This window comes from Mesoplodon densirostris, chromosome 2 (genome assembly GCF_025265405.1).
Source record: "Mesoplodon densirostris isolate mMesDen1 chromosome 2, mMesDen1 primary haplotype, whole genome shotgun sequence".
NCBI classification, from domain to species: Eukaryota; Metazoa; Chordata; class Mammalia; order Artiodactyla; family Ziphiidae; genus Mesoplodon; species Mesoplodon densirostris.
The window spans coordinates 119,561,924-119,587,580 of record NC_082662.1 but is presented as its reverse complement, the minus strand read 5'-3'; the positions used below and the strand labels follow the sequence as shown (position 1 = coordinate 119,587,580).

Genomic DNA, 25,657 nt, shown 5'->3' with positions numbered 1-25,657 from the left:
GAAAATATTTGCAAATGAAGCAAATGACAGAGGATTAATGTCCAAAATTTATTAGCAGCTCATGCAGCTCAATAACAAAAAAACAAACAACCCAATCCAAAAATGGGCAGAAGACCTAAATAGACATTTCTCCAAATAAGATATACAGACTGCCAACAAACACATGAAAGAATGCTCAACATCATTAATCATTAGAGAAATGCAAATCAAAACCACAGTGAGAAATCATCTCACACCAGTCAGAATGGCCATCATCAAAAATCTAGGAACAATAAATGCTGGAGAGGGTGTGGAGAAAAGGGAACACTCTTGCACTGTTTGTGGGAATGTGAATTGGTACAGCCACTATGGAGAACAGTATGGAGGTTCCTTAGAAAACTACAAACAGAACTACGATATGACCCAGCAATCCCACTACTGGGCATATACCCTGACAAAACCATAATTCAAAAAGAATCATGTACCAAAATGTTCATTGCAGCTCTATTTACAATAGCCAGGAGATGGAAACAACCTAAGTGTCCATCATCGGATGAATGGATAAAGAAGATGTGGCACATATATACAATGGAATATTACTCAAAAAAGAAATGAAATTGAGGTATTTGTAGTGAGGTGGATGGACCTAGAGTTTGTTATACAGAGTGAAGTAAGTCAGAAAGAGAAAGACAAATACCGTATGCTAACACATGTATATGGAATCAAAGAAAAAGAATGTCATGAAGAACCCAGGGGTAAGACGGGAATAAAGACACAGACCTACTAGAGAATGGACTTGAGGATATGGGGAGGGGGAAGGGTAAGCTGTGACAGAGTGAGAGAGTGGCATGGACATATATACACTACCAAACGTAAAATAGATAGCTAGTGGGAAGCAGCCACATAGCACAGGGAGATCAGCTCGGTGCTTTGTGACCACCTGGATGGATGGGATAGGAAGGGTGGGAGGGAGGGAGACGCAAGTGAGAGGAGATATGGGAACATATCTATATGTATAACTGATTCACTTTGTTATAAAGCAGAAACTAACACACCATTGTAAAGCAATTATACTCCAATAAAGATGTAAAAAGAAATCTTCATTACATTGGATTTGGCAACGATTTCTTGAATATGACACCAAAAGCATAGGCAACAAAAGAAAAAACAAATAAACCAGCCTTCATTAAAACGAAAAACTTTTGTGCATCAAATGATACTATCAGGGACTTCCCTGGTGGCACAGTGGTTAAGAATCTGCCTGCTGCATATGGTCACTTTATCTTTGATAAATGAGGCAAGAATATACAATGGAGAAAAGAGAGCCTCTTCAATAAGTGGTGCTGGGAAAACCAGACAGTTACATGTAAAAGAATGAAATTAGAACACTCCCTAACACCATACACAAAAATAAACTCAAAATGGATTAAAGACCTAAATGTCAGGCCAGACACTGTCAAAGGTTTAGAGGAAAACATAGGCAGAACACTCTGACATAAATCACAGCAAGATCCTTTTTGACCCACCGCCTAGAGAAATGGAAATAAAAACAAAAATAAACAAACGGGACCTAATGAAACTTAAGCTTTTGCACAGCAAAGGAAACCATGAACAAGACGAAAAGACAACCCTCAGAATTGGAAAAAAATATATGCAAATGAAACAACTGACAAGGGATTAATCTCCAAAATATACAAGCAGCTCATGCAGCTCAATATCAAAATAACAAACAACCCAATCCAAAAATGGGCAGAAGACCTGAATGGCCATTTCTCCAAAGAAGGTATACAGATTGCCAACAAACACATGAAAGGATGCTCAACATCATTAATCATTAGAGAAATGCAAATCAAAGCTATAATGTGCGGGCTTCCCTGGTGGCTCAGTGGTTAAGAGTCCGCCTGCCGATGCAGGGGACACGGGTTCATGCCCCAGTCTGGGAAGATCCCACATGCTGCGGAGCGGCTGGGCCCGTGAGCCATGGCCACTGAGCCTGCGTGTCCGGAGCCTGTGCTCCACAATGGGAGAGGCCACATCAGTGAGAGGCCCGCATACCCGAAAAAAAAAAAAAAAGCTATAATGTGGTATCACCTCACACCGGTCAGAATGGCCATCATCATTCAAAAATCTAGAAACAATATATGCCAGAGAGGGTGTGGAGAAAAGGGAATCCTCTTACGGTCTTGGTGGGAATGTAAATTGATACAGCCACTATGGAGAACAGTATGGAAGTTCCTTAAAAAACTAAAAATAGAATTACCATATGACCCAGCAATCCCACTACTGGGCATATACCCAGAGAAAACCATAATTCAAAAAGACACATGCACCCCAATGTTCATTGCAGCTTTATTTACAATAGCCAGGTCATGGAAGCAACCTAAATGTCCATTGATGGATGAATGGATAATGAAGATGTGATACATATATATAATGGAATATTAATCAGGCATAAAAAGGAACGAAATTTGGTCATTTGTAGAGACGTGTATGGATCTAGAGACTGTCATACAGAGTGAAGTAAGTCAGAAAGAGAAGAACAAATATTGTATATTAATGCATATATGTGGAACCTAGAAAAATGGTACAGATGAACCGGTTTACAGGGCAGAAATAGAGGCACAGTTGTAGGGAACAAATATATGGACACCAAGGGGAGAAAGTGGCAGGGGGTTGGGGGTGGGAGTGTGATGAATTGGGAGAGTGGGATTAACATATATACACTGATATGTGTAAAATGGATAACTAATAAGAACCTGCTATATATAAAAATAAAATAAAATTCAAAAAAAAAACCAGTAAATTTTAGGTTGCCTAACCACAATATGTAATTTAGGTTGTTTTACTACCATAAAAAAGAAAGAAAAAAGGGTATAGATAGTGAAAATTCCAATTCACATCACACACAAGATTTTTGCACTTTGCTCAGAAAAGAAGTAAAAAGAGTAATAAAATAAAACTGGGACTCTTTGTATGTGGGAAGAAGGCCTTGCCACGCCTCTGAGAGGAAGAAGGCAGTTTCAGTAGAAGCACTTTCAGTTTATGAGAGAATGTCAAGAACATTGCCTGCCTTGAGGTCTCCAGCACCATTCTCCACTGCTAAGAGCATGATCTGGCTGTTCCAGTCCACGCTTGTCTTCTGCCTTGGCCCAGGTAAATGCTGAAGCGGACCCATGTAGTCATGAGTCACTCCTGGTTTTGTGCAGCTTGCTCAATCTAAATCACCTATTTATAGGTGTCTGTCTGTCTTTCTGCCAAGGGATCTGGTGGGGCTCACAGTGGTGCCTGATAAATTGCCTCTCAACCTAAAAGCTTATGGCCTGAGATGGTTCAGAGTTAACAGCTTCAACTGTGTTTTCATTTAAGTGAATTATCTGCTGGGGCATGGGAAATGTGATTTTATGAGACAAGCATGATTTTATGACCAGCATGTTGTGGTATAAGGAGACCTAAAGTTAAGAAAAGAAGCCTTCTTACTTACTGTGGTATCACAGGTAGGTTACACGTTCCTCCTGAGCCTCACGATCTTCATTGGAAATATTGAAACTCTATGGTTCAGCTTAGCTGAAATTTCTGAACCCAACTAAAACACCAGAAATAGTCCTCTCAGTTTTTGCTTACTGTGATAAAAAGCGTTCTCCAGCTTTCTTTTCCTTTGAGGCAAATCAGGGGCTATCTAATCCAGCAGTACCTAATTTGGCAGACAGAAAGGAATTCTCTGATCCTGCCTGCTTCTCATTCCCTGCTGTCCATTCCATGGAAAGCATGAAGGTTCATGTCAGGTTTGGAGAATCACAAGTGGTCAACTGGCGCCAAAGTATAAGATGGGGCAGAAGACAAAACAGGAAAGCTAGCCCAGAACTAGCCCAGGGTAGCAGATAAAAATAGTTAATATTCATTGAGGGCTCATACTGTTCCAGGAACTGGGTCATATGCTGTACATACATCATATACATAAGGCTTATGACAGTTCTATGAGTCTATACTATTATTATCCCCTTTTTAAATAATTTGCCCAAATTTCATTAGCCAGTAGGTGGCAAGCTCTTGCAATATTTTTGAGGAACAGTGACAGTTGAATAAACATGGTAGCTGCACAAGAGAAAGAAGGACAGAAGCAAAAATCATCATAGATGTAGAATTAACTAGATTAACTGGCAATGGGAATTAGGGGGGAAGAGAATTCACTGTCGTCCAATAAATATTCATTGAGCACCTACTGGATGCCTGGCACTGTTCTAGTTCCTGGGGATACACCATGAACAAAGGAGGCAAAAATTCCTGCTCTCATGGAGTTAAATTTTTAGCAGGGGAGACAAACTATAAACAAGATAAATAAGTGAAATATTATATTTGATAGTGATAAATGATAAGAATGAAATAAATCAAGCAGGGAAAGGAAATATGAAATACTGGGGAGGGGGATGAAATTTCAGAGTAGCCAAAGAAGGTTACAAAGTTGTGGGGATGAGGGAGCAGCCATGAAGAGAAGGTGATTTCTATTTTGGAGCTATTAATTTTAAGATGTTAGTGTGATATCCATGAGAAGATTTCCTGAAAGCAGCTGGAAATTTAGGACTGGAGGTAGAGCTGAGGCTGGAAGCTTAGAAGTCACAGCATAGAAGTAATAAATGAAGTTAAGGAGAAAAGTGTAAGGAGGACAGAAACTTGGGAAATATGTATAAGATGTAGAAAGAGGGAAAATTCACTTACACATTCAAGAGCCACTCCCCAGCGTGGGAGCAGAGACCCATGTCTTTGCCTACTTGCAAAATTGAACCCATCTCTAGAATTAAATATTCTGAATGTCCTCAGGTTAAAATTCCCCTGCTTCTCCTCATTCCCATCAATACTTCTCATAGGGCCCTATGAAATATACACTATCCTCACTTTAAGGAAGAGGAAAGAAGGCATACAACACTTAAGTAACTTGCTTAATGTCACACTGTTATGGGGGAAGTGGGGATGGTGCAGAAAAGAAACATACTTGAATGTGTTTTGCAGGTGTTCTGAGGCCCAGGAGGAAAGCAGTGATCGCCAGGGTTAGAAATCAGGGAGCCTGGCTCCAGAGTCTGTGTTCATAACCACTTTACTCTGCTAGTTAGTTTATACACAGTTATGTATTCACATAAATGTATATACAATTATAAACTGTGATGCTAGGAAGAAAATAAGCAGGGTACTGATGCCGAAAACTTGGCTTCTGTACACTGGTGCTGAATTGAATCTCAGAGACAGAGTTTTGGGTGAAATAGAAAAGTGTAGCTTTATTGCTTTGCCAGACAAGGGAGACACAGCAGGCTCCTGTCCTCAAAAACTGTGTGTCCCAACCTGGGACAATTTGGTGAGGAGGTTTTTGGGGTTTTTTGTTTGTTTGCTTTTGTTTTTTTTGCAGTATGTGGGCCTCTCACTGCTGTGGCCTCTCCCGCCGCAGAGCACAAGCTCCGGATGTGCAGACTCAGCGGCCATGGCTCACGGGCCCAGCCGCTCCGCGGCATGTGGGATCTTCCCGGACTGGGGCACGAACCCGTGTCCCCTGCATTGGCAGGCGGACTCCCAACCACTGTGTCACCAGGGAAGCCCTGGTGAGGAGTTTTATAGCAATGGTTCAAGGTTGGGATTGCTGATAAGTTTAGGGTGTGTGCAGAACCTGCACTCCTTTAATTTGGTCTCAGGTAATCTGATGAGTTTCTATGGTTCCTTTAATCTGGCCTCGGGTGGACTTCTTGAAGAACTTCTCTGGTCCCTTAAATCTGGAATGAAGAATGCTGATATCTTCCATTTGGGGGGTTTTAGTTCTGTAGAAGAGCTCAAAGATATTGTTGTTTAACCCTTGAGGCAGAACCAGGACCCTGTCCCAAGGCTGTACTATTGTTTCTTGGCTGCTCCTCTCTCATCTCTGTATCCCCTCTCTTCCTTGATTAGCAACTGTTACAATCTGCCCTTTGGAACTCAGGGAAGGTCATGGAGGCTGGAGTCTATTCCCTACAAACAAGAAATGGGGGACATAAAGCCTTCCATGCCCAGGAGTCCCCACAGTGTCCTTCTTGGTTTCAGTACCACTGGAGAGAAAAACAAGAGGATCTGCGTTGGATGAGGTGATGTGGAATGGATTTTCTGGAAAGGTAGCATCTCCTCTGATATTTAAAGAGTATGAGAAGTCAAACAGGGGAGGAGTCTAATGAAGAAGCATTCAAAGCAGTGGGATTTACATATGCGAAGGCCCTGGTACAGGGAAGAGTTTGGAGTGATTAAGGAAGGGAAAGAAAACTACTGTGACAAGAGTATGGCACAAATAAAATCAATCTTGAAAACAAGCATGAAGGAAGATCACTCATGCCAGCCTACATTCTTTCAAGGGGCTGGATACCATAACTTGCTCCTTTTAAGAAATGTATCTGAAAAGATAAACCATGTTAAGAAATAATCCCAATTGGTATAACTGAAATCAGACATTATCATGCCCTGGAGAAAATGAATCTCATTTGCTTCTCTGTTTTATTCTTTATAGGTGGGAACTTACTTATCAAATGTCAATGTGCATACAAATTATTAGGGAATCTTATTATAATGCTGATTCTGGAATGGAGACTAAGATTCTGCATTTATAACAAGCTCCCAGGCAACCTCAATGCTGCTTCATGAACCACACTCATGAGACTTTAGTCACAGTGGGGTTGGAGGGATGGAGAAATAAGAACAAATTCTTCAAGTGTGTTTGCAAGAAGCAGATACAGGTATTCTGATGCTGAAGAGAGAACAGTGGTAGTAAATATATGTACAGCCAATACACATGGGCCAACCAAATGATTCTGATGTTTTGAGTCAAAAACTTACAGGCTCTTCTTCTAAGAGATTGTAATCCAATGACTCCCTTTCCCCTGAGCAGCATTATCTACTTCTTACTAACCATCCACAACTTCAAATGTTTATTGTTGCTCACCACAGGCAGAGAGTTGTTTATATTTTGTCACTATCCTCAAGGACAACTGTGTCTTTCCACCTCTCAGAATCTGTGGTCTGTGCCCACTGGACTGCCAGCCTTTCACACCTCCCAGTTTTCAGCCTCCCACTACAGATCTAGCCTTAGTTGTGTCTCCATGTGCACACAAAATTTTTGTCTTTCTTTTTTTCATTAAGGTGAAATTCACAAAACAAAATAATAATATTAAAATGTACAATTTAGTGACATTTAGTAAATTCACAATGTTGGGCTACCACCACTTCTATTGCGGCAAAACATTTAGTCACCCCAAAAGAAAACCTTGTACCCATTAAGCAATCACTTCTCATTTCTCCTTCCCCCTATCCCTCTTCAAACACCAATCTGATTTCTGGCTCAATGGATTTACCTATTTTGAATATTTCATATAAATGAAGTCATGCAACATGTGACTTTTTATGTCTGACTTCTTTCACTTAGTACAATGTTTTCAATGTTTATTCATATTGTATCACGTATCAGTACTTCATTCCTCTTCATTGCTGAATAATATTCCATTGTATGTGTGTACCATATTTATTTATCCACTCATCTACTGATGGACATTTGTGTTGTTTCCACCTTTTGGCTTTTGCAAATAGTGCTATTATGAAGACTTTTGTACAAGTATTGTTTTCAATTCTTCTGAGTATATACCCAGGAATGAAATTGCTGGATCATATGGTAATGTTGTACTTAATTTTTTGAGGGATCACTAAATAGTTTTTCCACAGTGGCTATACCAGTTTACAATCCCACCAGCAATGTATAAGGGTTCTAATTTCTCCAAATCCTTACCAAAACTTATTTTCCAATTATTTACTATTATTATTGTTGTTATTATTATTAATCACCATCTTAGTACATGTAAAGTGTCTTGTGGTTTTGATTTGCATTTCCCTAACAAAAAATGATATTGAGCACCTTTTCATGTGCTTATAGGCCGTTTGTATATTTTCTCTGGAGAAATGTCTATTCAAGTCCTTTGTCCCTTTTTGATTGGATTATTTGTCTTTTTTTTTTGAGCTATAAGAGCTCTTTAACTACATTGAATATTAGACCCTTATCAGATATATGATTAATAAATATTTTCTCCTATTCTGTAAGTTTTCTTTTCATTACTTGATAATGTTCTTTGATGCACAAAAGTTTTTAATTTTGATGAAGTCTAATTTAACTATTTTTTCTTCTCCTGCTCACACTTTTGTTGTCATATCTAAGAATTCATTGCCAAGTCCAAGATCATGTAAATTTACCCCTATGTTTTCTTCTAAGAGTTTCATAATGTTTTGCTTTCATATTTAGGTCATTGAAACATTTTGAGTTGATTTTTGTATAGGTGTGAGGTAGGTGTTCAACTTCATTCTTTTGTTTATAGACATCCGGTTTTCCCAGCACTATTTGTTGAAGCAACCATTCTTTCCCCATTGAACGATCTTGGCATTCTTGTCAAAAATTAATTGTCCATAAATGTATGGGTTTATTTATGGACTCTCAATTCAATTCCATATAGACATCTATATGTCTATCCTGATAGCAGCAATGCACTGGCATGTGATTAATGTAGCTGTGAAAATTTTTAAAGTGGGAAGCGCGAGTTCTCCAATTTGTTTTTATTTTTCAATATAGTTTTGGCTAGTTGGGGTCCCTTACAATTCCATATGAATTTGAAGAATGGCTTTTCTATTTATGAAAAAAAAGTCACAAAAGTCATTGGAATTTTGATACAGATTGAACTGAATCTGTAACTTGCTTTGGGTAGTATTGCCAAATACTTAATCTTAAATCCTACAATCCATGAACATAGGATGTCTTTCCATTTATTTAGGTATTCTTTAATTTCTTTCAAAATGTTTCATAGTTTTCAGTGTATAAGTCTTGAATCTCCTTGGCTAAATTATTCATAGATATTTAATTATTTTGGATGTTATTATATATGGAATTGTTCTCCTAATTTCCTTTTCAGATTGTTCTTTTCAGATTTGTGTACAAATACACAAAATACAATGTGTATTTGTAAAATACAAATTAAAAATATACAATTGTAAATTTACAATTTTAAAAATATGTGTTGTAATTGTAAAGTTTTGTAAATTGATCTTCTATGCTACAACTTTGCTTAATTCATGTATTAGCTCTGATAGTTTTTTGTGGATTTTTTTTTTACTTTTTATTTTATATTGGAGTGTAGCTGATTAACAGTGTTGTGATAGGTTCAGGTGCACAGCAAATGGACTCAGTCATCCATACATATACATGTAACCATTCTCAACCAAACTCCCCTCCCATCCAGGCTGCCACATAACATTGAGCAGAGTTCCCTGTGTAATACAGTAGGTCCTTGTTGGTTATCCATTTTAAATATAGCAGTGTGAACATGTCAATCCCAAACTCCCTGACTATCCCTTTCCCCAATCCTTCCCCCCAGTAACCATAAGTTCATTCTCTAAGTCTGTGAGTCTGTTTCTGTTTTGTAAATAAGTTCATTTGTATCATTTCTTTTTAGATTCTGCATATAAGGGATATCATACAATATTTTTCTTCCTCTGTCTGTCTTACTTCACTCTGTATGACAATCTCTAGGTCCATCCATTTTGCTGCAAATGGCATTATTTCATTCTTTTTAATGGCTGAGTAATATTCCATCATATATACATATACCACATCTTCTTTATCCATTGCTCTGTTGATGGATATTTAGGTTTCTTCCATGTCTTAGCTATTGTAAGCAGTGCCTCAATGAACATTGGGGTGCATGTATCCTTTCAGACCATGTTTTTCTCTGGATATATGCCCAGGAGTGGGATTGCAGTGTCATATGGTAGCTGTATTTTTAGTTTTTAAAGGAACTTCCATACTGTTCTTTATAGTGGCTGTATCAATTTACATTCCCAGCAACAGTGTAAGAGGGTTCCCTTCTCTACAAACCCTCTCCAGCATTTATTGTTCGTGGATTTTTTGATGATAGCCATTTTGACTGGTATGAGGTGATATCTCATTGTAGTTTTGATTTGCATTTCTCTAATAATTAGTGATGTTGAGCATCTTTTCAGGTGCCTGTTGGCCATCTGTCTGTCTTCTTTGGAGAAATGTCTGTTTAGGTCTTCTGCCCATTTTTTTAATTGGGTTGTTTGTTTTGATGATATTAAGCCTCATGAGCTGTTTGTAAATTTTGGAGGCTAATCCCTTGTTGGTCACATCATTTGTGAATATTTTCTCCCAATCTGTGGGTTGTCTTTTCATTTTGTTTATGGTTCCCTTTGCTGTGCAAAATCTTTTAAGTTTAATTAGGTCCCATTCATTTATTTTTGTTTTTATTTCCATTATTCTGAGAGATGGATCAAAAAAGATATTGCTGCGATTTATGTCAGAGAGTGTTCTGCCTATGTTTTCCTCTAGGAGTTTTATAGGTTAGGTCTTTAATCTATTTTGAGTTTATTTTTGTGTATAGTGTTAAAGAATGATCTGATTTCATTTTTTCACATGTAGCTGTCCAGTTTTCCCAACACCATTTGTTGAAGAGACTGTCTTTCCACCATTGTGTAGTCTTGCCTCCTTTGTCATAGACTAATTGACCATAGGCGTGTGGGTTTATTTCTGGGCTTTCCATCCTGTTCCATTGATCTGTATTTCTATTTTTGTGCCAGCAGCATACTCTTTTGATGACTGTAGCTTTGTAGTATAGTCTGAAGTCAAAGAGCCTGATTCTTCCAGCTCCATTTTTCTTTCTCAAGATTGTTTTGGATATTTGGGGTCTTTTGTGTTTCCATACAAATTAAGATTTTCTTTGTTCCAGTTCTGTGAAACTTGCCATTGGTAATTTGATAGGAATTCCATTGAATCTGTAGATTGCCTTGGGTAGTATTTTCATTTTAACAGTACTGATTCTTCCAATTCAAGAACATGGTATATCTTTCCATCTGTTTGTGTCATCTTCGATTTCTTTCATCAGTATCTTACAGTTTTCATAGTACAGGTCTTTTCTCTCCTTAAGTAGGTATATTCCCAGGTATTTTATTCTTTTTCATGTGGTGGTAAATGGGATTGTTTCTTAAGTTCCTCTTTCTGAATTTCATTGTTAGTATATAGAAATGCAACAAGTTTCTGTGTATTAATTTTACATTGTGCAACTTTACAGAATTCATTGATTATCTCTAGTAGTTTTCTGGTAACATATTTACAATTCTCTATGTATATTATCATGTCATCTGCAGACAGAGACAGTTTTACTTCTTCTTTGCCAATTTGAATTCGTTTTATTTCTTTTTCTTCTCTGATTGCCATGGCTAGGACTTCCAAAACTATGCTGAATGAAAGTGGTGAGAGTGGACATCCTTGTCTTTTTCCTGATCTTAGAGGAAATGCTTTCAGCTTTTCACCATTGAGTATGATGTTAGCTATAGTTTTGTCATATATGGCCTTTATTATGTTGTGGTATGTTCCCTCTTTGCCTACTTTCTGGGGAATTTTTATCATAAATGGTGCTGAATTTGTCAAAAGATTTTTCTGCATCTATTGAGATGATCACATGTTTTTTTTTTCTTCAATTTGTTGATGTGATGTATCACACTGGTTGATTTGTGGATATTGAAAAATCCTTGCATTCCTGGGATAAATCCCACTTGATCATGGTGTATGATCCTTTTAATGTACTGTTGGATTCAGATTGCTAGTATTTTATTGAGGATTTTTGAGTCTATGTTCATCAGTGATATTGGCCTGTAATTTTCCTTTCTTCTGGTATCTTTGTCTTGTGTCAGGGTGATGGTGGCCTCATAGAATGAGTTTGGGAATTTTCCTTCCTCTGCAATTTTTCGGAACAGTTTCAGAAGGATAGGTGTGAGTTCTTCCCTCAATGTTTGATAGAATTCACCTGTGAAGCCATCAGGTCCTGGACTTTTGTTCTTTGGGAGTATTTTAATCACAGTTTCCATTTCAGTACTTGTGATTGGTCTGTCATATTTTCTATTTCTTCCTGGTTCATTCTTGGGTGACTATATCTTTCTAAGAATTTGTCCATTTCTTCCATGTTGTCCATTTTATTGGCATACAGTTGCTTGTAGTAGTCTCTTATGATCCTTTGTATTTCTGTGGTGTCATTTGTAACTCCTCCTTTTCATTTCCAATATTATTATTTTTTTGTGTGTGTGTGTGTGGTATGCGGGCCTCTCACTGTTGTGGCCTCTCCCGTTGTGGAGCACAGGCTCCGGATGCACAGGCTCAGTGGCCATGGCTCACGGGCCCAGCCACTCCACGGCATGTGGGGTCCTCCCAGACCGGGGCACGAAACCATGTCCCCTGCATTGGCAGGTGGACTCTCAACCACTGCGCCACCAGGGAAGCCCTTCATTTCTAATATTATTGGTTTGAATCCTCTCCCTTTTCTTCTTGATGAGCCTGGCTAAACGTTATCAATTATGTTTATCTTTTCAAAGAACCAGCTTTTAGTTTCATTGATCTTTGCTCCTGTTTTCCTTGTCTCTATTTGATTTATTTCAGCTCTGATCTTTATGATTTCTTTCCTCCTACTAACTTTGGGGAGGGGTTGTTGTTGTTATTCTTCTTCTTTCTCTAATAGCTTTAGGTGTAAGGTTAGGTTGTTCATTTGAGATTTTTATTGTTTCCTGAGGTAAGATTGTATTGCTATAAACTCCCCTTTTAAAACTGCTTTTGAGGCATCCCATAGGTTTTGAATCATTGTGCTTTCATTTTCATTTGTCTCTAGGTATTTTTTAATTTCCTCTTTAATTTCTTTAATGATCCGTTTTTTCTTTAGTAGCATATTTTTTAGCCTCCACATGTTTGTGTTTTTTATAGTTTTTTTCCTGTGGTTTATTTTTAATCTCATAATGTTGTGATCAGAAAAGATGTTTAATATGATTTCAATTTTCTTAAATTTACTGAGGCTTGCCTTGTGGCCCAGCATGTGGTCAATCCTGGAGAATGTTCCATGTACACTTGAGAAGAATATTTATTCTGCTGCTTTTGGATGGAATGCTCTATAAATATAAATTAAGTCCATTTGGTCTAATGTGTCATTTAAGGCCTGCATTTCCTTATTGATTTTCTGTCTGGATGATCTGTTCATTGATGAAAGTGGGGTGTTAAAGTCCCCCATTATTATCATGTTACTGTTGATTTCTCCCTTTATGGCTGTTAGTACTTGCCTTATATATTGAGGTGCTCCTATGTTGGGTGCATATATATTTACAATTGTTATATCTTCTTCTTGGACTGATCCCTTGGTCATTATGTAGTGTCCTTCTTTATCTCTTATAACAGTCTTTATTTTAAAGTCTATTTTTTCTGATATAAGTATTGCTACTCCAGCTTTATTTTGGTTTCCATTAGCATGGAATAACTTCTTCCATCCCCTCACTTTCAGTCTGTATGTGTTCCTAGGTCTGAGGTGGGTCCCTTGTAGACAGCATATATACAAGTCTTGTTTTTGTATCCACTCAGCCAGTCTATGTCTTTTGGTTGGCACATTTAATGCATTTACATTTAAATAATTATCAATATGTGCATTCGTATTGCCATTTTCTTAGTTGTTTTGGGTTTGTTTTTGTTGGTATTTTTTCTTCCCTTCCTCTTTTGTTCTTTTCTCTTGTGATTTGATGACTGTATTTAGTGTTGTGTTTGGGTTGCTTTTTCTTTTGTGTGTGGGTATCTGTTGCAGTTTTTGGGTTTGCTGTTCCCATGAGGTTTTGATATATCAGTCTATATATGTGCAAGGTTTTTTTGTAGTTATTGTTTTTGTTTGTTTCTTTGTTTGTAAGTTGCTAGTCTCTTTCCTGTGTAGAGGAATTTCTTTAACATTTGTTGCAAGGCTGGTCTGGTGGTGCTGAATTCTCTTAGCTTTTGCTTGTCTGTAAAGGTTTTGACTTCTCGTTCAAATCTGAATGAGAGTCTTGCTGGGTAGAGTATTCTTGGTTGCAGGTTCTTCCCTTCCATCATTTTAAATATATCATGCCAGAGAGACCTTCAAGATGGTTGAGGAGTAAGACATGGAGATCACCTTCCTCCCCACAAATACATCAGAAATACATCTATATGTGGAACAACTCCTACAAAACACCTACTGAATGCTGGCAGAAGACCTCAGACTTCCCAAAAGGCAAGAAACTCCTCACGTACCTGGGTAGGGCAAAAGAAAAAAGAAAAAACAGAGATAAAAGAATAGGGAAGGGACCTGCACCTCTGCGAGGGAGCTGTGAAGGAGGAAAAGTTTCCACACACTAGGAAGCTCCTTCACTGGTGGAGATGGGGGATGGGTGGGGGGAAGCTTCAGAGCCATGGAGGAGAGTGCAGCAATAGGGGTGTGGAGGGCAAAGTGGAGAGATTCCCACACAGAATCGGTGCCGACCAGCACTCACCAGCCTGGGTGGGTGGAGACTGGGAGCTGAGGTTCGGGCTTTGGAGGTCAAGTCCCAGGGAGAGGACTGGGGTTGGCTGCATGAACACAGCCTGAAGGGGGCTAGTGCCCCACAGCTAGCAGGGAAGGAGTCTGGGAAAATGTCTGGACCTGACTAAGAAGCAAGAGACCATTGTTTAGTGGTACATGAGGAGAGGGGATTCACAGCACCGCCTAAACGAGCTCCAGAGACAGGTGCGAGCTATCAACACAGACACCAGAGACAGGCATGAGATGCTAAGGCTGCTGCTGCAGCCACCAAGAAGCCTGTGTGCAAGCAGGTCACTATCCACACCTCCCTTCCCGGGAGTCTGTGCAGCCCGCCACAGCCAGGGTCCCGTGATCCAGGGACAAGTTCCCCAGAAGAACACACAGCATGTCTCAGGCTGTTGCAACGTCACAGTGGCCTCTGTTGCCACAGGCTCACCTGGCATTCCGTACCCCTCCCTCCCCCTGGCCTGGGTGAGCCAGAGCCCCCTAATCAGCTGCTACTGTAACCCTATCCTGTCTGAGCAAAGAACAGACGCCCTCATGTGACCTACACACAGAGGCGGGGCCAAATCCAAAGCTGAACCCTAGGAGCTGTGCGAACAAAGAAGAGAAAGGGAAATTTCTTCCAGCAGCCTCAGGAGCAGTGGATTATATCTCCACAGTCAACTTGATGTACCCTGCATCTGTGGAATACCTGAGTAGACAATAAATCATCCCCAAATTGAGGCAGTGGATTTGGGGAGCAACTGTAGATTTGGGGTTTACTTTCTGCGTCTAATTTGATCCTGGCTTTGTGTTTATCTTAGTTTAGTATTTAGAGTTTATTATCATTGGAAGATTTGTTTATTGATTTGGTTGCTCTCTTCCTCCTTTTATAGATAGATAGATAGATAGATAGATTTTTTCCTTTTTCTCTTTTTGTGAATACATATGTGTATGCTTCTTTGTGTGACTTCGGCTGTATAGTTTTGCTTTTACCATTTGTCCTAGGGTTCTGTCTGTCTGTTATTTTGTTGTTGTTGTTGTTTTGTAGTATAATTTTTAGCACTTGTTATCATTGGTGGATTTGTTTTTTGTTTTGGTTGCTCTCTTCTTTCTTTCTTTCTTTTTTTTCTTTACTTTTTTATTTTTAATAATTATTTTTAATTTTAATAACTTTTATTTTATTTATTTATTTTTTCTTTCTTTCTTTCTTTGCCCTTTTCTTCAGAGCCATGTGGCTGGCAGGGTCTTGGTGCTCTGGCCATGTGTCAGGCCTGTGCCTCTGAGGTGGGAGAGCTGAGTTCAGGACATTGGTCCACCAGAGACCTCCCAGCTCCATGTAATATCAAATGGCAAAAGCTCTCCCAGAGATCTCCATCTCGACACTAAGACCCAGCTCCACTCAATGACAAGCAAGATACAGTGCTGGACACCCTATGCCAAACAACTAGCAAGACAGGAACACAACCCAATCCATTAGGACAGAGGCTGCCTAAAATCATAATAAGGCCACAGACACGCCAAAGCACACTACCAGATGTGGACCTGCCCACCAGAAAGACAGGATCCAGCCTCATCCACCAGAACACAGGCACTAGTCCCCTCCACCAGGAAGCCTACACAACCCACTGAACCAACCTTAGCCACTGGGGGCAGACACCAAAAACAACAGGAACTACGAACTTGCAGCCTGTGAAAAGGAGACCCCAAACACAGTAAGTGAAGCAAAATGAGAAGACAGAGAAACACACAGAAGATGAAGGAGCAAGGTAAAAACCACCAGACCAAACAAGTGAAGAGGAAATAGGTAGTCTACCTGAAAAAGAATTCAGAATAATGATAGTTCTTCTGCCTCAGTTATTCTTCTGTTGATTCCTTCTAGTGTAGTTTACACTTCAGTTGTTGTATTGTTCATCTCTGTTCTTTAGTTCTTCTTGGTCTTTGTTAAACATTTCTTGCATCTTCTCAATCTTTGCCTCCATTCTTTTTCCAGGATCCTTGATCATCTTCACTATCATTATTTTGAATTCTTTTTCTGGGAGGTTGCCTAGCTCCACTTCATCTTGTTTTTCTGGGATTTTATCTTGTTCCTTCATCTGGGACATAGTCCTCTGCCTTTTCATTTTGTCTATCTTTCTGTGACTATGGTTTTTGTTCTGCAAGCTGTAGGATTGCTTCTTGCTTCTGCTGTCTGCCTTCTGATGGATGAGACTATCCAAGAGGTTTGTGCAAGCTTCCTGATAGGAGGGACTGGAGGTGGGTAGAACTGGGTCTTGCTCTGGTGGGCAGAGCCTGTGCTCAGTAAAACTTTAATCCATTTGTCTGTTGATGGGTGGGGCTGTGTTTACCCTCCCTGTTAGTTGTTTGGCCTTATGTGACCCAGCACTGGAGCCTACAGGCTATATGGTGGGGCTAGTGGTGGCCTCTGGGAGGGCTCACACCAGTGGGTACTTCCCAGAACTGCTGCTGCCAGTGACCTTGTCCCTGTAGTGAGCCACAGCTGCCCCCGTCTCTGCAGGAGACCCTACAACACTAGCAGGTAGGTTTGGTTCAGTCTCCTATGGGGTCACTGCTCTTTTAGCCAGGTCCTCATGCACACAAGACTTTGTGTGTGACCTCCAAGAGTGGAGTCTCTGTTTCCCCCAGTCCTTTGGAAGTCCTGTAATCAAATCCCGCTGACCTTCACAAAGTCAGATTCCCTGGGGATTCCTAGTCCCACTGACAGACCCCTAGGTTTGGAAGTCTGACATTGGGCTCAGAACCTTCACTCCAGTGGGAGAACTTCTGTGGTATAATTGTTCTCCAGTTTGTGGATTGCCCAACTGGCAGGTATGGGATTTGATTTTATCATGATTGTGCCCTTCCCACTGTCTCAGTGCAGCTTCTCCTTTGTCTTTGGATATGGGATTTTTTTTTTTGGTGGGTTCCAGTGTCTTCCTGTCAATGCTGTTCAGCAGTTAGTTGTGATTTTGGTGCTCTCGCAAGAGGAGGTGAGACCATGTCCTTCTACTCCACTGTTTTGAACCAATCTATTTTTGTGGACTCTTTAGGATTTTCTATATATAAGGTCATGTCATCTGTGAATAGGAATAGTTTCACTTCTTCCTTTCCAATTAAGATACCTTTTATTCTTTTTCTTGTCTAATTGCTGTAACTAGAACTTCCAGTACAATATTAAATAGAAGTGATGGAAGTAGGCATTGTTATCTTGTTCCTGGCCTTACGTGGAAGGCTTTCCATCTTTCATTAAAAAAAAAAAAAAAAAAATCTATTTATTTATTTATTTATTTTGGGCTGCATTGGGTCTTTGTTTTTGTGGGTGGGTTCTTTCTAGTTGCAGTGAGCTGGGGTTACTCTTCATTGCAGTAGGCAGGCTTCTCATTGTAGTGGCTTCTCTTGTTGTGGAGCACAAGCTCTAGGCATGCAGGCTTCAGTAGTTGTGGCACACGGGCTCAGTAGTTGTGGCTCACGGGCTCTAGAACACAGGCTCAGTAGTTGTGGTGCATGGGCTTTGTTTTCCACGGCATTTGGGATCTTCTGAGATCAGGGATCAAACCCGTGTACCCTGCAATGGCAGGTGGATTCTTAACCACTGCGCCACCAGGGAAGTCCCTTCCATTCTTGAATAGAATGTTAGATGTGGGTTTCTCAAATGCCTTTTATCAAGGTGAGGAATGTCCCTTCTATTCTTAGATTCTTATGTGTGAAACAGTGTTGGATTTTGTTAAATGCTTTTTCTGTATTAATTGAGATGATCATGTGTCTTTTTTCCTTAATTCTATTAATGTAGTATATTTCATTGATTGATTTTCATATGTTGAATCACTCTTACATTCCTGAAATAAATTCCAATTAGTCGTGGTGTATAATCCTTTTAATATGTAGCTGGATTCAGTTTGTTAATATTTTGTTGAGGGTTTTTACATCAATGCTTATAAGGGATAGTGGTCCATAGTTTGTGCGTGTGTGCATGTGTGTGTGTGTATGATATCTTTGGCTTTGGTAAAGGTAATGCTGGCCTCATAGGATGAATTAGAAAGTGTTTTCTTCTCTTTTTTGGGGAAGTGTTTGAGAAGTATTGACGTTAATTATTCTTTAAATACTTGGTAGCATTCACCAGTGAAACCATCTGGTCCTGGACTTTTCTTTGCCAGAAGGTTTTTGATTACTGATTCAATCTCTTTACTTGTTAAAGGTCCTCTTAGATTTTTTTATTTCTTCTTAAGTCAGTCTTGGTAATCTGTTTGTTTATAGAAATTTGTCTACTTCATCTAAGCTATCTAATTTGTTGCCATACAGTTATTCATAATATTCTCTTATAATCGTTTTTATTTCTATAAGATCTGCAATAATGTCCACTCTTTCATTTCTAATTTTAGTAATTTGAGCCTTGTCTATTGTTCTCTCAATTAATCTAGCTAAAAGTATGTCAATCTTCCTGATCTTTTCAAAGAAAAAATTTTCCCTCTGAGCACTGTGTTCGCTGCACCCTGTAAGTTTTGGTATGTTGTATTTTCATTTTCACTTGTCTTACTCAAGATCCTGCCTTATATATCTCTTCCCTTCTCTATTAAACCTCTTGAGAAATCAGCCCCTACCCTCCTTCTGAACTTGTTTCATGCTGAGCTGAAACAACCCACTATATCTCTTTTTCCTATAGATAGGCCTAAGCCAGTCCTAGGCCTAAGCCATTCCCCTAGGTTAGATATCCCAAAGTTTCTCTGACTTTTCTCTTTTTCAGAATCAGTTCAACCTTACCTGCTTTCTTTATTTCTTCGCATTTCTCAAAAATACTCCATGTTCCTTAATACATTAAAAAAAAATCATTCAAGACACTTTACATTCTAATCTCAACATATTTAGTATTCCAAGTTCCCTGGGCCAGATTCTGGGGGCATAAAGAGCTGACCGATACATTACTCATGTTTCCAGAGTGAGTGAAACATGTCAACAAACATATCCCAAATTTCTGCTGACTGAACATCCACACCAGGGTATGGGCCTCAGCACCACCCCCATGCTCCAAGTGGCTCCCAGTGATGTTTAAGGGATGCTTCACATAGGCCCACAAAGCAGCCTTCTGTTAAGGTCATAAGGCATTCTCCCAATTCTTACTCTTTTCTGGTTCTAGTCCTCCAAATCTGCTGCCAGCTGAACCACTTACAGAAGACCTCAATGCTCTGCAGAGAACATAGATATTCATGCCAAACATGCTGACCCAGGACATTCCCAAAGCATCAGTGCTGATCCCAGACAGAGTAGAGAAAAAGGCCTTCTTGTGCCTTCTGGGCCACACCACATCATCTGGGTCCCAAAGCAGCTCTCCTTCAGTCCAAAGTCTTTCAGAGGAGCCTTTGAACTTTTTCAGTAACTTCTTACCTTCACCTTCATTAAGCACAGTGACTCTTATCTTCTTTTTTTTCTTAGATTTGCAGGGAATTACTTCTACCAACCCCTTCTCCTCCTTCTATAACTTCTCCTCTTCTCCCACCACAAACTCCTTTATCCTCCCCTGTACCAATGCAAACCCCACAAATATAAGCAAAGGCAAACAGATATTTGAACTTATCCTTGAAGGATAAATAGGAGCTCACCAGATGGGAAAATGTGAGCAAGGTATTTCAGGCAAAGGGAACAATAGAGCAAAGAAACAGCTGGGTATTCTTGAAATAATCAAGCAATGGAGAACTTCTTGTTTTTATTCAAAACTCTACTACAATGTTACCTTCTCTGCGAAGTGTTCTCTGACAACCCCCAGCCCTTTCTACCCCATCATTTTCACTATTTGTTCTCTTATAGAGCATTTATCTCTATCAATTTAACATTTATTGAGCTCAAAATTGTGCTAAATGCTAGGAATACAGAGATAATAAGCATAATCCCTACCCTCAAGATTATGAAAAATAGAGGAAAAGAACATTTTAACTATATCTAAGAGAAAGATATTGAGTGTTCAGGGTGCAATTAGTGGTGTGAGGGCAATGCAGAAGCAAACCCTATCCTAGGTTAATGCCTAACTCACCACACCATAGCTACATGTTTACCTGTCAGACTCCTCTACCACACGGTGAGTCCAGAGAACGGATAATGTCTTATTCATTTCTATATTCAGTCTTCAGTCCAGAAACTGGTACATAAAAGGAGTCTAATAAATATGGTCTGAATGCCATGATTTCTAAGGCTTTTACTCACTGAATTTGCATAGAGCTGAGCAAATAGTACAATGAATGGCCTGTTAAATAAATGAATGATTTCAATCTATAAAAACAAAGGAAACTTAAAGGTCTGTGCTAGAGAAGGAAGAACAGTTCCTGGAGAGTCTTTGGGCCACAGGGTATGCCAAGACCCCTTACAAAGAGAAACTGGTCCTAAACATCCTGGGCAGAGAACCTCCAAAACAAGGGATGGAGCTATGCTCATTCACTCAGCAATATTCATTGGGTGCCTACTATGTGCAAAGCACTGTTCAAGAATGTCCAGCACCGTGAACAAGACAGAAAAAATCCTTGCTTTCATGGAGCTTACATTCTTATAGAAGGGGAAAAGAACAACAACAACAAAAAAAACACACACAAATATTCAAATTACAAAGTGTGGTAGAAAGTAAGTATTACAGAGAAAAACAAATTCAAAGGCAGTGAGTACACAGGAGTGAGGGCTTGTGGTGAGGAAAACATGGTCACAGAAGGCCTCCTTGAGAGGTGATGTTTACATTAAAGACCTTATGGAGATGAAAGAGTGAGCCTTGTGGACACCTGGGGGAAGAGCCTTCTAGGCAGAGGGAATTACAAGTATACAACTCTGGCCTGTTCAAGGAATAACCAGGCCAGCATAGTGTGAGAAAAGGGAACAAGGGGGAGAGTTATAGGAAATTAGGCTAAAAAGAGAAGAATGACCAGATCATTCTGGCCCTCATAGGCCATTGTAATTGCTTTGGTTTTTTTTTCTTGTTGTTTTAACCTCTTTTACTGAAATATAGCATACAAAGAGAAAATTACAAATCCTTTGTGTCAGCTCAATGAATAATCATAAAATGAATAAATCTGTGTATCCAGACACAGGTTAAGGAATGGCACATTACCAGCAGCCCAGAAAACCCCCTTTATGCTCCCTCCTACTTGCTATCCCTCCCTTCTCCTCAAAAGTAACCCTATCCTGACTTCTAAAATAATAGATTTGTTTTGCCTGTTTTTTAACTTTAAATAAATGTAAGCATGCCACTGTATTCTACTTGTATTTGTATTTTCTTTTTTCACTCAAGATTTTGCTTGTGATATTCACCCATGTGATTCCGAGAGGGAAGAATGGTCAAATGACAAACAACAGCATGTTAAAGTGCTGATGGGAAAGATGTAGTAAAGAGGGGGAATTGATGGCAGTGTTCATGTGACAGGCATGCATGTGACAATTTGAGAGAAAGAGAGGAAGTGTGAGGTCACCCAGGAGCTGAGTGCAAAGATCCCAAGAGATATTTCCTCCCCTACTCAGATCCTCTCCTGAGAAGTAAGAGGTCTTGAGAAGGTTGAGGTTGTGGTAATGGTTACTTATTCATTGATTCACTCAAACATTTCCAGATCCTACTTTGTGTCAGGCACAGTGCTGAGATATAAAGATAATTAAGGCATGGTCAGCTGGACAAACAAGTAAACAGAGGGCTAAAAAATGGTATGATAAATGCTAGGAATTTGGCAAAGGATGGTAAAGAAACATCTTCTTTAAGAATGATTGTGACTATTTCACCATTTTTGCTTGAATATTAATGGCTCTGAGATAGGCTTATGAGAGTATAGTCATTATATGTTACTTTGAGGTTATATGTATTACTTTTATGCTTATCAGTTTTTATCTCCTCAACTACTAGACAATAATCTTTTGGGAGAAGAAAAGATATCTTCTGGTATCATGGAAAGAGCACAAAGTAGTTAGAGTCAAAGGAGTTGGGTCTGAATCCTGACTCTGTTATTCCTTAGCTAGATAACCCTGGGAAAACTAGGTAACCTCTCTGTGCCTCAGATCCTTGTCTATAAATGGAGATGGTAATATTCATCCTACTGCCTCACAGAATTGTTGTCAGCGTTGAATGAAATAATGTATAAGAACTGTAAATTCCTATTATTAGTCCTCTAAAGCTCACAAGCCTATTATGCTGAACACAGTAGGTATTTGATAAATGTCAAGCTTTGATTATATTTCATCATCAAAGACTTGTGTGTTTTGAAGTCTGTGCCAGAGAGTTGATATAGTTGTCCCTCTCTATCTCATGCCCAGATAAGTCAGAAGCTGGGGTCAGATAGTGTGGCCATAACCCAGGAGTGACCAGCTAGTGTGGGAGGGTAGACTGGCCAGGATCATCTGGACCAAGTACTCATTAAACAAGAGTGCCAGACATTTTGCTGGGGTGGAGCCTCTGTGATTGCCCATTTCAACACTCCTCCTAACCCTTTCCCTTTTCATCACATTTCTGGGCTTCAGTATCAGAGAGCTCTAACTGACTGGCAGAGGATGGAGAAAGGGTGTGGGGAGCAGGGGGAGGGCAGGGAGAGTTATAGCAGTTTCCTTTCTGTGTTCACAGGGAACACAGTTTCACAAACCAGCTCAACCCCATTGATTGTGAACGGGGTCATGGGGGACTCTGTAACACTTACCCTGAAGTTTCCTGTGGAAGAGAAGATCATGTCCATCACCTGGCTTCATGGTGGAAAATCTATCATCTTCATAGATCCAAATGAAACACTAAAGAGGGTGACTGACCCAAAGCGGAAAAATCGATTGAATGTCACCGAGTCCTACTCCTTGCAGCTCAGCAACCTGACGATGGCAGACACAGGACCTTACAGCGCCCAGATAACCACACTGACCTCTTCACTGTTTACCAGTTATTATCTGAGGATCTTCAGTGAGTCAAAGCATGGGGTTTAATTGTGTATGGACTGAAAAATAGTACATATTTCAATTCTATGTGACTGCAAGTGTGCACTATAGCTTAGTGGTAAAAAGCATGGCATTTGGAGCTAGACTGAGGTCCAGCAACAAAACAATTCAATGGCATTGCACAGCAGTTAGTGACAGAGCTGAGATTAGAACCTAAATCTTGTGACTTCTAGACCCTGTACTAGGCTCCATTACACTTGTTGAGACAAGTTTCTTCTGCCACTATTTAGAAGACCAAGCACAACTTCTTCTGCAACAACCACACTCCTGAGGCTGAATGCCAATGGCTTCTCAGGACCTTTTGGAGTACCTCTCCTTCAAAGGCACATACACAGAGAGATGTGTAAGCTACACCAACATGTTTTACAATTGTGCAAAGGAATTTTAAGATATAAATTATATAGGTTTTTTTTCAAAAAAAAAAAAACCTGGCCAATTGTTCTGTATGTACTAGGCTAGGGATGGCAAAGATTTGATCTTATGGGCCAATATCAATTAACTGGGAGTAACTGTCTAGGGTTCAGTGTTAAGAAAGATATCAGAGTCATGTTGTTTATTCACTGAGTCAACAATATTTGTTAACCAGGGATAATATACGAGACACTGTTTTAGGCCCTTGAAATACATCAGCAAACAAAACAAAGGTCCCTGCCCTCATGGAACTGACATTCTGGGAAGGGAATATGGGAGCAATAATAAATAGTACACATAATATATAAACAAATGACACAGTAAGCTGCGAGTGCTATGGAGAAAGAGAGATTAGAACAGAATAAGGAGCATCAGAAGTGCCAGAGAGCAGTGGTCAATTTTAAATGGAGTGGTCATAATAGGCCTCATTGAGAAGATGACATTACAGCCAAGACATGTTGGAGGTAAAAGAGTGAGCCATGTAGATATCTGGAGGAAGAGCCATCCCACACAAGCACTCCCTGTGTTTGGCAGCTCAAGGAATATAAAGAAGGTCAAACATCAAGGAGCAGAGTAAGAGAGAGCAATAGGAAATGAGGTCAGTAAGGAAGTAGGGGGCCATATCTTCCAAGGCTATGAGAGCCATCATAAGGACTTTGGCTTCTATTTGGGGGGAATGGCCAACTATTGGAGGGTTTTGCAGAGAAGTAATATAATTTAACTTATTTAAAGGATCTCTTTGGACAAGGGTGGAAGCCACTGAACCAATTAGGAAACCATTGCAACTATCTAAGCAAGAGGTAATACTGGCTTGGACCAGAGTGGGAGCAGTGGAGGTAGTGAGAAGTGGTTGGATTCTGGATATATTTTAGAGGTAAAGCCACCAGGATTTTGTGATGTGGGAGTATGAGAGGAAAAGATGAGTCAGGGATGACTCCAGGGCTTTTGGCTTGGATGACTGGAAGGATGCAGTTGTTGTCAACTAAGATGGGGAAAGTTGCAGACTGAGAAGGTTTTGGAGAGAAAAACAGGAGTCTTTTTGAACATGTTGAGTTGGAGATATACATTATACCCAGGTGGAAATGTCAAGTCAGTAGTTATATATTCATCAAGTGGAGAAAGATATCAAGATAGGTTTTTGAGGTCAGCAACAGACATTGGCTGAAGGAGATGTAATATTCATGCCAAATATTTTCCATTTCTGTGCTACATGCTATCTCATTTAATCCTCATAGTTACCCAAGAAGTAAGTATTATTGCCCAGTTTTATAGATGAGGAAACTTAGGCATGAAGAGACTAAAATTTGTCCATGTAGCCAGTAAATGACAAAGCCGTGATTCTAACCTAGGTCTTCCTAACTCCAAATCCAACACTCTTGCCATGACATGAAAAATCTGTTCTAGCAAGTTGTGTTCCACCATCCCTACTCAGTTAGCTAAGCTTAAAGCATTACTTAATCTCTTCTAATCAGACAGTTGGAGTCATTCTGTTTCTATTGGGTCACCTTTATTCCAACCCTTGGGCGGAGTCTAGGTCAGAGAGCTTTTCTGTACTGCTTTCATGTCCCCATTGATTCACAGCCACTGACACCTTACTAGGTGATATTTTCTGGGCTCTGTTCTCAGATATTTCTGCAACATATGTAGTCCCAAATATATTGCACTTCTTTCTTCCTCAGAATTTCTTGTTTTCTCTCTGTTTCTTCACTTTTTCCTTTCCTAATTCTTTAGTTCTCAACATTTCCCTTTCTGACCTGGTGACACTCTACATCAAGGTCTCTTTGTCATCATTTGAGCCAGCATCAGCTCCAGTGAGAACCAATATTCCCACAAATTTGTGGGAAATACAGTTCTCCAAGAGTGTTAAGCTTTTATCTTCCATCCCATCTAGGGAATTCTGACAATGGAGAAGTGTGCCTGGTCTTCTGGTTTTGGACCTGGCTAAGGTAGGGCTGGCCCTTAGCTTA

The 25,657-nt window shown here is 39.7% G+C and overlaps 1 protein-coding gene across 1 annotated transcript in view; it reads left to right on the top strand.

Annotated features, from left to right (window-relative positions):
* Positions 1-3,029: 3,029 nt before the first annotated feature.
* SLAMF6 (SLAM family member 6) overlaps positions 3,030-25,657 on the top strand; it is a 28,342-nt gene continuing 5,714 nt past the window's right edge. Inside the window, exons 1-2 of the mRNA XM_060088334.1 lie at positions 3,030-3,132; positions 22,921-23,244. Of these exons, the coding sequence (XP_059944317.1) occupies positions 3,030-3,132; positions 22,921-23,244 (427 nt within the window). The remainder of the gene's footprint in view (positions 3,133-22,920; positions 23,245-25,657) is intronic.